We start from the raw sequence: 13491 nt of genomic DNA, 5'->3' as shown, positions 1-13491 counted from the left end.
TAGTCTCTCAGTAATTAAGATTTAATCAGAACAATCTTGATAAAAGTAACAGCTACATGTATTCTGCTATCTTGTTTCGGGTAGTGTAATTGTACTGAGCTGTGGGAGGGGGGCTGTTTTTGTACTCAGGTCTTGTAGGGGTACTGAATTAGGGCCATTTTAGACAAACAACAGTCATACTGTTGTGTTTATAGCCTTAACAGGGCTTAAAATAAAATGAGATTGTTTTTTGGCAACAGGTCAACTGAAAAATTTAGGTACACAGAAGGAACAACATAAAATCAAATGTCAGCAAAACCTAGCTCTTCGTGGCTTCATCTGAAATTCTGTAGTTGATATCAGAATTTCTAATAAGTTTTCTTTTTTTGGACACTTTCAGGACATGTCTAGAATATGTTACATAGTCTAGCAATCTAGCAGTCTAATAGTACCTTAAAGATCATGTACGTATATATCTGGGTGTACTGGTGCACCTACAGTCAAAAATTGGGTGCACAGCTGCAATCTTGGGTACACAAAAGTAGCCTTCTCTTTTATTATGTGTGAATCTTGTACATTGTACGAGGGGCATTCAATAAGTAATGCCCCTGACCCACTTCCAGTTGTCTGATCTAGATGAAATTTTGCATGTGTAATGAGTCATATCTCTATGGGTTATGTTGCAAAAAACAGCTCTGAACTAATTGTGGTTACTGATTTACTGGTGTTTGAACTGAGTCAGGTGTGAAATGGACCAGGTGTGAAATGGAGCAAGTTGAGTGTCACGCAGTGATCCGGTTTTTGTATTTGAAAGGACGCACACCAAAGGGGACTTTTGATGAAATGAAAAAAACTTATGGTGATGATGCCCCATCATATGACCTTGTAAAACACTGGCATCCTGAATTCAAACAAGGTCGGAAGTCTGTGGAAACAGCTCCCAGACCTGGTCGTCCCTCTTCTGCCATTGATGAGGCATCTGTCGGAGGACCAACCTGGGATGTCCTACAAGAACGGTGTCCAGAGCTACATCAAATGATGGGAGAAATGCAAAACTCTGGGTGGTTCCTATGAAGAGAAAGACTAATAACTGTGCCAAGTTTCATTAATCTCCTGCTATGGGAAATGGGTCAGGGACATTACTTATTGAATGCCCCTCGTATGGTTTGTATTTGTGTTCCTGTGTGTCTAGTTGTTGTCCCTTGTTGAAAAGACTGCAGGAAGAATAGCTACAATATACTTGTATATCAAGCTAAATGTGGATCTGAATAAAGTCAATGTCAAGTCAACGAATGTACATGTAACACTAGTTCACCTTTTTCCGTTAGGTAACCTAGATTCGTTGTTTTAAAAAGCTGGGTATTTTAGGTTAACAACGTGGGTTTCAAATGTCAACATTTTCAGGATATTGCACAGTGAAACTACCTTCCATCGACTTAATGATCCCCAAATACCCTATTTTTATATACAATGGATATAGGTTGCCCTATGGATAAAGGTAACCTCTGCTTTGCCTATTGGGTCAGATAGTCCTCACTCATAGTGAGCAATTGGGCTGGTCTCAATCATGATGTTTCTGACCTAGGCCTAGGGTGAAGAGATGCTGTTACAGTTACAATCATGTAACCCGTAACATTGAGTGGCCTTCAGGTCTTGTTACGTGGTGACCATAAAGTAAAAAACAACAAAAATACAACAACAACAAAAAAAACTAACGTTTTATGCACCCAGTATCTCAAGCCCTGCTATAGTGACGACTGATGGTTGACAGAGTAGTAGGGAGCATTCTTGATTTTCTTCTTCTCTGCCATCCCTTCGAAGATGAACGATGCAAATCAAAGGTGTTATCTAGTCTATTATACGGCACACCTGAGGCACTGCCCCGACAATAGCGGCGGGTTGCGTGTTAATGCAGGGGTGCTCTGAGTGCTGCTTTTTAGATGAAATATGAACAGAAAGGCTCAACTAGCTTAGACTGCTTTATCACGAAATACACCATGGGAAGACACAGTATGTCAGGTGTTTCATGAGCTGTATCTCAACTACAACAAAGAAATAAACCAATATTTCTATGAAAGATTATAGTAAGATTTGATACTTTACTTCAGTTGATAAATTACATAATGTTAAAGACTGTAATATTTATGAGGCATTCTGTAAAGTCAAATTTTGGGGTGACATTATCTATACTGCTCCAAAAGAGCTTTGATAAATTGTGATTGCTTGCGATATGAAAACTATATGTCATACATGAGTAATATCTCAACTCATCTCAAACGTAAATAGAGCATTCTTCCTAAAGATGTATTGATCTGGGTGTCTTACCTTTTCATTGTGTATACATAGAAACTCCTCTTGTGGTGAATTTTGCTGTAGTTAGTAATAAAGAAGACAATACCTAGATGGGTGCTGAAAAGGATGAAAATGTCTCATAGCTCATAGTGTAATCACAAACTGGAAAATGCCTTGCTGTAGATTCCCTGTACAGTGCTTGAAATACCCACTTGCACACTTGCAAATTCAACCACATTTTGCTGGGTGCAACTTATTTTTAAACCCAGGAGTGCAACCTGAAATTTTGTACTTGGAACACCGCCTTCCCCCCACCTACATGCATTTACAAATGTGTATTAATTAAGCTTTTGTATTTCTTTCTTGATGATAAGATAAAACATAAGTAGTTAGAAGTAAGAAAAGATAATGAGTAAGTAGCTGATCTGAAAAAAGTAACGTTAGTTACTTGGAAGTGGGGCAACATGAAATGTTGATGGCACAACCTGGCTTTTGACTCAGGCTGCTGCCTAGGCTGAAAAACCTGGCTGAAAAAAGGATTTGAAGCACTGCCTGTATGTATCTTGATGTTGGTAGAAATGCTTGCATGTTGCATCATCGTAACACAGTCTCATTCTCTTGTTTTCCCCCATAGATACAATATTGGAGAGGGCTGCACTTAAGTCAGATGCTATTCCTGAACTGCACACCTACTGCCAGCAACATGGGCTGGATTTCCAGGTCAGGTTCAGATTTATTGTCTTTAGTCAGGGTTCTAGCCAGAGTCTGTCCTTCTGTCCTTTGACAGACTTTTGCAGCTGGGGACAGACAAAAATTTTGCCCAATCCTTTCTCTGTGACGGACAAAAATTGGCATGTAAAGATATTACTTGATCCAAGCTAATAGCAAAATTTGCCCTTCAAAATAACGGAAATAGCATTTTTAGGATTGTCGCACCTTCGACAGGATTTTCATTCAAAATCCAGAGGATGGAAAAAAAAATTCAGGCTGGCTAGAACACTGGACTAATATATTTATCCCCATGGTCTGGTGAACCCTGGAGCAAGAGAGAAACAGATCCTACCTGCACTTTGGCTGATACTGAGGATGATGTGGTATACTCTACTGTAAATGCATTTAAGTTCACGGGGATTCAAAATTGCCTTAGTGGGAGAATGGAGTGTTCGCAGTGGTTTTAACTTAAGTTAACTCTAATGGATAAATGTCTGTGGTGGTTTTAAGTTTGCGGTGAAGTGGCCACAGCAAAAACCGTGAGCATAAAACAACCACAAACGTTTCTGCATTTACACTATGTTGTGGTCTATATATACATGCCCTTGGTACTGAATGTTTGGATGTAAGTGTCCCAGCGCTGGCTACAGCTTTGAACTGTTTTCTGTCTCGTTTGTTGTTTTGGAGCCCACATTGTCAAATTTCATTGTCCTATCTTCATGTGCCGGTGCAATGGCCGAGTGGGTAGAGTGTTCGCCTTGCATTTGGTAGGTCGTGAGTTCGATCCCCGGCCGAGTCATACCAAAAACTTCAAATTGGTACCTGCTGCTTTCTCTGCTTAGAACTCAGCACTAATGAGGACAAATATGGAAGTTAAACACACATCACTACCAGCGGACCAGCCCCCTGCTGTAGTGGCTTACACATGTGTGGCCCAAGGGCTACAGAAATGGAGATGGGCGCCACCCCTACACATCTGTTACTGATGTACGGGCAACTAAGCTTTATCTTCATGTAATCTGTCTGTCCCTAATTGTCACTATCTCTTCACCCAGCTGGTTGACATGCACCACGAATGGCTGACCGACAGCTGCACGGACCATACCACTGCAGGCAGGAGACTACAGGAGCTGAGGGACTGCTACAACGTCTCCTGCGGCCCCTTCTTTGTGGTACGACCCTCACATCTCCCTTTTTGTCTATAACATGCTGTGGTGAACAGTATCCACAAATCAGTGATGATTACTAAAATGATTGGGCTATTCACCTTTCTCACGCGGCGGCCATGATAGATAGAAGACGAGTTCAATGAGGCAAACAGACCAAAAAATTATTTCTAAAATCAGCTCCCATTTAGTTTTTCTTCAGACCGCACAAATTTTCACAATATAAGACCAAATAAAAAATATTATAACTAGTGTTATGCAGCAAAATATGTAGCAATTTAGACTCGTGTACTGATCCCATAAGTCCCTTAAGAGATGCAAAATAAAATCATAATAATGCAAATATTTGATGGACATGCAGCCATTCTCTTATTGGTCAATTTTCTAATTTCCATGCTATCATTGGTTGGACTGTTAATTATGATGGACAGTCTTTTGTTTGCCGCATTGAACTCGTTTTAGATCTATCATGGCCGCCGCGTGAGAAAGGTGTATAGAGCTCAACATGAAAACGGAGCCTGAACCTGAAAGAGGTGCTGCAATTCGAGAACAAACCATTTTGTAATTTTGATTTATAAGTTACAAACACTTATTTCGTTGTTTTTTTTTCTGTACCTGGTTACATAATAGTGACATAGTCAGTTGATCCCAGTGGTGCCCGGGACTGCCACCAGGGCTCTAGCCAGCGTCAGTTTTTCCGTCAAATTTGCTGCGTCTGACAGAAAAATTTAAAAACCATTCTGTCAACCTTGACAGACAAAAATCCTTGGTGGAAGCTACATGCCGCTTGGGGACGCGGTCCACGGCCGTAAATGCCACACACTGTTTGTTTTGCTATTGTTATGATTGTTGGCAATGTGTGTCGGCGCCCTTTCGCATACGATAATCTCATTAAAACCCGTTTTTCAAGGTCTCAATGGCAACATTTACTACTTTGTAGTGTCATAGGGAAAATGAATTTTTGCGGTTTTCACAACGATTGGAATTGGCTGACGGAAAAAAATTTCGAGCTGGCTAGAGCCCTGACTGCCACACATAAGTTTTGTGTCTAGTTTCTTCTCCTACCGTAGCCCCTTTTTACAACATTTCCAGATAGTAGGTTGGTTGTTTATAGGATGTTGTAAGTGTCCTTTTTTCCTTCCATCCTGCATCTGTTGTTTTTCTTTGTGAATAATATTCAAAGTTTTCTGAATAAAGTTGAAGTATAATCTCTAGCACAAGAAACTGGTGCAAATTTTTGACTCTTCAACTCCAGTCATTGTCAAGGAATAGACAATCCACCGCTTCTGTGACATCCTGTTTTTTAGATAGCACACATGACTCCATTCCTTGTGCACACTCTGGCTTGAGTCTTTCAGTTCAAAAAAGTCCAATTTCTTGTGTTGGAAATTACAGTTCTACTTTCAGAATCAATTCTACCAACACAGATGAACTTTCAAGTTCAAATCAAAGTTTTCTTCGTATTTCCCGTGCAGTCCATAATAGGAGACAGGTATGGGGAGTGTCCCTTACCTCAACATATCAACGAGATTGAGTTCTGTCATGTGCGGGATACCGCTGTGCAACTTGGCAAAGGTAAGTCTACTTTCACACACTTTTGTGAAAAATGGAATGATATGATAGGAATGAAATGATTCTCTCTTTCTCCAAGCTACAGAACTTGCACACAACACTATGATTTTTTATATAAGGTCTCATAACACAGTATTTATCCGTGACCCCCGTCCCCAAAAGTAGTTCATGTTAAAATAGTGCACCGCAGTACTTGCAAAGGCCGCATTTATTCTTCCGTGCACAACAGCGAGGTGGAATCTGTGGTGAACAGTAGAGGAATACATCGGTGTTCATACTGTATAAGTTGGATTACGTTGTTTTTTCGGCCGGCGGGAATTTGCGCCTTGATACGGTTACCGGCACTTCCTGTTCGTCTCCTGCAGTTCCATGACCTCCGCTGGGGGTCAAATCAAATTGTCTTTTATAGAAAAATGAGCAGGCAAATCTATGCTCATTTTCAGATATTTTGTAGGCTGTACCCTCGACTTCAACATACTAAATTCTTGTAAATTGTATCTGCACCCTACTATAGGTTTTGAGTCGTCGAACCACCTCACTTTAGGGTCCTTAACCATGTAAATCCCCATAGGCAAAAAACTGTGTTCTGAGACCATAATTTGGCTCAGCCAAGAGGTATTGCTCCCCTCCCAAAATAAACCCAGACCACTTTATATTTGCTGCCTCAGATTACAATTCATTTATCTTTTTGCTGTAACTTTTACATGCTGTAATGAAAAATGAAATGATATATTGCAACCACATACCTTCAAAGGGTAGGATCTCAAGGCTATAATGCTAGTTCACCTTTATCCGTTGGGTAACCTATATCCGTTGCTTTTAAAAACAGGGTATTTGGAGATATCACGTTGACGGACGTTGGTTTAAAATTGCAATATTTTCTGTACATTGCAGTTTAAAACTACCACCCGTCGACTTTGTGTGCCTAAATACCCTGTTTTGTAAAACAACGGATATAGGTTACCCCGCGGATAAAGGTGAACTAGCGTTACTTACAACTGCACAGTGTCCTTGCTATGGCACAGGTTTTTAACCAAGCACACTGATCATTATGCCCTACTCTCCACGCTTGTTTCAAAGGCTTTGAATTCGATCATTTAGTTCCCCGGCCGGTTTTATAACAGAAAAAAACACTTGCAAAAAATTCCGAAATTATAGACATACTCTACAACATTCCGTCTAGCTGTTGCATTGCATTTGGACGACCAAAGAACTCTATAAAGTCTTCAAACGATCGAGATAAGTTACCTAGGTCGGGCATTCAATGATCATGTTCTATGCTGCGTAGAACGTGCGTTCGAACTAAGTGCCTACAGTGTAACAGGCGTGTCTCTTTGATAAGTGTTTATAAGTCCTTTAAAGTGCGGAGGTTTGACGCTCGGGGCTAGTACGCCAAAGCTTCCCATACACAAGGCTACAGGCTTTAGGCCGCAATTCAAAATAAGAAATATCATCCCCTACAAGGTATCAAAACTCAGGCCCTTAGATCCTCGAGTTTGATCCAAATAGCCAACAGCGGGGTTTTGTTAATGACAGTTAACCTTTATTCGCGGGGTAAACGTTGTATCTAAAACATGGTATTTTGGGATATCATATGTACGTGTTGAAAATATTGCGATCTAAAACCACCATTCTAAATATTACATTTTAGATACAACAGGTACATGCGTATAGGTTACCCCTGCAAATAAAGATGAACTAGCGCCACTAATAACTTTTTATTGTCTCTGTCAAAAAATCATGACATTTTTCAACAACTACTCACTGAATATATATATTTAATGTCTGTGAATAAAGTTCAGATATCAACTAGATTACAGAAAATATTATTTGCATTCACAAGAGGGACTGTTCATTATATGAAAAAGAAAAGAATTTGTAAATAATGTGCACCTAAAGCAGTGGAAGATGAAACGCATTTTATTATTTATTGCTCAGTTTATAGCCACACAGAAAGAACCACATTTATATTCATTCCCCACCTTCTCCACATTTACGGACGTACAGAAATCCACTTTCCTCTTAAAATCACCAAACCCACGAATTGTAGAAAATGTGAGACTCTTTGTCTTCCTCTGCTTCCAAAAAAGAAGTCAAACCCAACCTACCTAGATATATTCAACACTAGTATTCGAGTACTCACTTGGTACTGATCACATGATATTGATCACTTTTCATTGTTACATGCATATCCTATATCTTTGTTTATGTCATGTTTATGTGACACAAAAACGTTTGATACGGGTGTTCCGGACCGGGCCATAACTTCCGTATCGAACAGGCTTTCTCTGAGTTAATCGAACCATGTCGAACGGGCGGAGTGTGGCACGGTTGGCAATTTGAATACCTGATTCGGACGTTGGAACATTGCTGTTGCAACACTTTTTGTTCGAGGGCGCCAAATTTGTTCAACTTCTGGCGCATTTCGCATCAAAACAGGGGTTTTCTCAGGCCTTCGGCCGTCGGGCGATCCAACCCGCGGTCGGGCTGGGACCTCGGGTGATACGGAATACACCGTATTGTATTCTATATTTTCTACCATGTAATTGCAATAAGCTTACGGGCATGAATAAAGTTTTTCCATATGTCCAGATGTGAGCCTGCTGGAGGAGTGGTATGTGAAGGATGAGAATGCGGTACCCCCAGAGTACGTCCTACAGCCCATCGAGGCAAAGTTGCCACACTATGGAGACAGGTAAGAATGGAATACAAAGTAGAAATCCAATATTTTTGTGAAAATGCAGGATGTTTCCCTCCCAGAAACCTCCAGATATTCACACACAATACTGTTAATACAATTAAACTTAGCCCTGAGGCATCGCCCAGAATAAAGACCACTTCATATTTGCTGCAACAGAATCTGATAATATTTTGTTCATTTTTGCTGTAAAAGCTAATTATGCTGATGTCAGGTCTAAGCTCTGATTGGGTCATGACTGAAGAAAAAGAAGAAGACACATAGACAAAAGAAGAAGATGTGAAAGAACAAAAAAAGAACACTTTCCTCTTAAAATCACAGAACCCATAAATTGTGGAAAGTGGGGCTCTTTGTCTTCCTCTGCTTCCAAAAAAAGAGGTCAAACCCAAACTGTCTAGATATAGCAAACACATGTACAAGTACATGTCTTCTCTTTGGTACAATAATATTTATCATTGTATTACATGCATATCCCCTATGTTTGTTTCTACCATATACTTGCAATTAGTCTATGAGCTTGAACTTGCAAGTAAACTTTGATACCTTTTATGTCCAACAGGTCGGAGGAGAATGAAGAACTGATGGCCCACTACCACAACGTGTGGTTGAACACCTTCAACGCTCTACAGGACCTTCTCTACAAGTCAGCCCAGGCCGCGCACCAGCGCAGGGCCATCAGTACCAAGCAGCTCAGCAAGTACCAGCTATCAGGTACAACAGCTAACTGCTGTTCTTGCTTCTCAGGGCAAAAGGCTCCCATCCACGCCAACCCACATGGTCCCAAATGAGTCCATACAGCCAGTCTTTTCAAAACAAAATTTTAAAGCAAAAGTCAATTTCTTGGGAAATGTTGGCATTTTTCAGCTGGATGTTACAGGTAAGGATACTGGCAAAATTGATTATGTTAGAAATATCAGGTTTATAGCCATGTTTGGAGTGTCCAGTAAACTGTAAAGGAAGTACAGTTTGTACGTCATCAAAAAGGTTGATAACACAGTTAAACCTCTCCATAGGCATAGAAAAGCATGTTAAAATACACTGAAACAAGGCTTCAAAAAAGTTCTAACCCCAATTTCAATCTTGAAAATCTTTCTCCACCAGGCAGTCCAAAGGGTCGTCTTTATAACCATGAAAAGAAAACAGCCTGGGTGTTGATTGTCTCAAACTCTGAGGAATGGTTGCTCAAAGTATATCAAGGCTGGGCCAAAATTTTCAAGGAAAAAGGATTTTCAAGGATATTCCGTGGCACTACAACGGTCCGTAGTGACCCATTTTGTACCTAATCTACTACCATGTAGCGTCTAACTGCTAGTCCATGGTATGTGTATAAAATCATGTTGTTTGGACTTTATCCATTTCTCCAGGTGTTGAAGCAGAGGTTTTGGAGGCTCTCAGCCTCGACACTGAGCCGTCCAAGAATTGCGTGTTTTTCTTGCGCACGTTGGAAGGACTTTCCAAGAGCCTGTCGGATCCCAGTGCCAAGAACTTCACCGACATTAACAGTAGCCTAGAACTTGACAGCGCGGCTCAGGAGAAGTTGAGATTCCTCCGCGATTCCTACATAAACGAAAAGGTCGACCCGGACAACACGGTCCGGTTATGCACGGTGTGGAAAGAGAGCGGACTCGACCCTTCCGCGCACACAGAACACAAGAGCTACCTTGCAGATTTCTGCTCGCAGTTTGTTGCCAAAGTGAAGCAGTTGATCGACAGAGTGGTCGACAACTACGCGGAGATGCAGTACCTAAAGGAAACGCCCATCAGAGAGCTCTACTACAAGTTGTTGGAGAGCTCGGCGGTCAGCCTCGCACACAGCCAGAAGTTTGTCGCGCGAGAGGACGTTGTGAGCGCCGTGCGGGAGCTGGTCACCTCCGAGGAGTCGAAACCGATCGTGTTGTATGGGGGGCAGGGGAGCGGGAAGTCCGCGGTCGTCAGTAAAGTGGCAACGTCGCTATCGGAGTGGACGGGGACCCAGCCTATCTGCGTCCTCCGCTACATCCACAGCCCCACGTGCACTCACACCCTGCTCAACGAGATCTGCCAGCAGCTCTGTGCGACCAACCTGGAGGGCGAGCTGGAGAAGATCCCCGTGGAGTACAGAAAGCTGGTCTCTTTCTTCAACGACCTGCTCCTGAAGGCCTCCAAGTGGGGCAACATGACAGTTCTCCTGCTGGACGGGGTGGAGAGACTACTGCCCACCGAGGGGACTCTCACCTTCGACTGGCTCCCCGCCGAGCTTCCGTCCGGCGTAAAGTTGGTCCTGAGCCTCACGGAAGGCAGTGTTCTTGATGAGCTGAAGGAGAGGATAGGGGACAAGCAGAGATTTGTGGAACTATCGGACTTGACGGAGAAGGAGAGGATGATATTGATGGATTCCTACTTCACACACAGGAAGAGGAGAATAACAGCCAAACAGAGGGTGAGTTTTTTTAGTCTATGTCACCCAATTGAATTTGTTGCACCCTTATCTTGGGCACCTAGGTATGACATCGGTCGATCCTTCCCACGGGAGGGCTGGTACCTCGGGTGATACGTAAAAGACAGTGTTGTGTTCTATATGTATGTGCCTTGCGGTCTCGTCTAGACCGTGGTAATGGCAGAGTGTCGCCTTGCATTCGGTAGGTTGTGAGTTTGATCCCCAGCAGTGTCATACCAAAGACTCTATAAATGGTACATGCAGCTTTCTCTGCTTAGCACTCAGCACTAATGAGGAAGAGTATGGGAGTTAAACACGCATCACTACCAGCAGGCAAGCCCCCTGCTGATGTGTGGCCCAAGAGCTACAAACTGTACAGAAATGGAGATGGGTGCCACCCCTAAGCATCTGCACAGATGTATGGGCAACTTAAACTTGAACTTTTTTGCTGTCCCGTCTGCAGGTCCTTCTGAAGAACGCCCTCCAGCAGCCATGCAGCCCCCTGATGCTGACCCTGCTGTGCCGGGAGGTGGAGAGCGGCAGCCCGCAGCTGTGCCAGAACGGCAGCAAGATGCCGCAGTCCGCCGAGGAGGCCGCCAACATCGTCTACGACGGTCTGGAGAGTAGACACGACCCGGTCTGTCTGGGACATGTACTGGCCAGCATCTGTGCAGGTTTGTTTTATGTATTGTATAGCAGAACACTAGTGTAAACTGTAAAACATACCAGACAAGATTTAGCAACAATACTGTCTACAATAGTCTGGCGAGTAGACATGACCCAATGTGTCTGGGACATGTACTGGCCAGCATCTGTGCAGGTTTGTTTATTTAAATTACCAAGTATACCAAGATTCGAAAAGATCATCTATGATAGTCTGGCGAGTAGACAGGACACATTCTTGATCTGTATGAGCCAGTACGACCCACAAAGTACAAAATAAAGGTAAAGAATAAAAGCTAGAGGCTAAAGATATAACATCACAGGTATACAAATCTGTTAGGTATACATCGAGTCCCTTAAAATCTGTGGTACTTGCTTCGAGAAATGTGAATAACTCAGAATGCAAAATAGCAAATCTGTAACACTCCATTATAAGTCAGCTTTAATATGCTTTGGACAGAATGGACAGAACCTTCAGTGAGGGGCTGCATTGTAGTACAGTCAAACCTGTATTAGGGGCCACCTCTACAGAGGGGCCACCTGTCCATAGTGGCCACTTCTTGTCGGTCCCTTGCGTATTTTATCTACAAGTTGCCACCTCTATACAGAGGCCACCTGTCTATAGTGGCCACATTTGACCGGTCCATTGAGTGGCCGCTATAGACAGGTTTGACTATATTTGCCTGTTATATAATGTGTGTGCCCTTGTGTGTGTGTGCAGGTCGGGCTGGTGTGAGGGAGACAGAGCTGCTGTGTATGCTGTCCTGCTGTGATGCCATCATGGACCCGCTGTGTCAGCAGACGAACCGCGGGGACCGCACCTTCCCTCACACCTTCTGGGCGGCCATCAAACACGACCTAGGTAAATCTCTGAACTAGCCTGGGTATCTTCTGGATATAGTACAAGCCAGTTAATTGCACAAGGGCTTAACGCACGCTTCTGTTAATTGCACGAGATCCCCAAATCCCAAACCTGTGCCATCCAGCAGGATAACTTGGCTTTGTTGCACCATCCAGATAATAGTAATTGCACGAAATACACTGGCAAATGAGGTGTGCAATATTACAGCTTCTACTGTATAGAAGTGCGCTCAGACACAGGCCTTAAGCTAGGATCTTATCTAGGGTGCATGAGGGAGTAGAACAACAGAGATGGTAGTGCATGTGGTGTTTTAGATGATTTTAAGTTAAAATGGGATAGACTAAGACTACTTATAGGGATCTGTCAGACAATTCACAAAATGAAGACAGAGGCTGAGTGACACCTCACCTAGTAGTATTCTTGGGTAGCAATCAAATAATTGTTGTTGCCATTCATTGTACCATGTACAATTGCCGTGCAATAAAGTTCGAAACAACAAGCAATAAGCTCTCCAATTCAGGCAAAAGAGCTAAAAAGTTTTTTCCGATAAACAAGCTGCCTGTCTCAGTCAGAGAAGCACAATATGTAATCTCTGAACGCTGTTTGGTTGTTCGAAGAGAAACAAAATATATCGGTCGTCACGTCCAGCCTAAATTTTTCTTTCTTTCCTTCCAGACAATGTGATGACTGTGAGCCTGCTAGATGGTGTCTTGGTTGTGCATCTGGCCCACGAGGCGTTCCAGAAAGTGGCGCTGGAAAGATACGGAGGAGGGGAACAACCGATCAGAAAACAGCACGGGGACTTTGCCGGTGAGCTACTTTACATTGTATTCGTCCCATTGGCTGTCTTCTTTATTGATAAATACAATTCCCTCACAAAGCTCGGTCATACAGTAGGCACATACAGGGACAATTATCTATTGTGATTCCAATGTATGACTAAAGGATACACATGTAACACCCGATGGAAAGCATAGCAAATATCCATGACCAATTGCTACACCCACAGAAACACAAGGACCTGCCAGCCTGCTGTCTGCTATGCTCTCCTCCCAGGAGTGATTGAGTTCCATGAAAACTCAGAGAAACACATTGGAAAGACAGTCTCTAATTGGAACCTTTTGGATATGTA

The 13491-nt window shown here is 42.7% G+C and overlaps 1 protein-coding gene across 1 annotated transcript in view; it reads left to right on the top strand.

Annotated features, from left to right (window-relative positions):
* The first annotated feature begins 1976 nt into the window (after window positions 1-1976).
* The window catches only part of LOC118411808 (NACHT domain- and WD repeat-containing protein 1-like), a 30101-nt gene continuing 18586 nt past the window's right edge, over window positions 1977-13491 (top strand). The window contains exons 1-10 of the mRNA XM_035814294.1: window positions 1977-1989; window positions 2906-2991; window positions 4038-4154; window positions 5624-5723; window positions 8313-8415; window positions 8978-9129; window positions 9783-10837; window positions 11298-11508; window positions 12219-12359; window positions 13035-13169. Of these exons, the coding sequence (XP_035670187.1) occupies window positions 1977-1989; window positions 2906-2991; window positions 4038-4154; window positions 5624-5723; window positions 8313-8415; window positions 8978-9129; window positions 9783-10837; window positions 11298-11508; window positions 12219-12359; window positions 13035-13169 (2113 nt within the window). The remainder of the gene's footprint in view (window positions 1990-2905; window positions 2992-4037; window positions 4155-5623; window positions 5724-8312; window positions 8416-8977; window positions 9130-9782; window positions 10838-11297; window positions 11509-12218; window positions 12360-13034; window positions 13170-13491) is intronic.

The sequence above is a fragment of the Branchiostoma floridae genome, chromosome 3 (genome assembly GCF_000003815.2).
Source record: "Branchiostoma floridae strain S238N-H82 chromosome 3, Bfl_VNyyK, whole genome shotgun sequence".
Lineage (NCBI taxonomy): Eukaryota > Metazoa > Chordata > Leptocardii > Amphioxiformes > Branchiostomatidae > Branchiostoma > Branchiostoma floridae.
The sequence above is the reverse complement of the archived record's forward strand: the minus strand, read 5'-3'. Positions and strand labels throughout refer to the sequence as shown.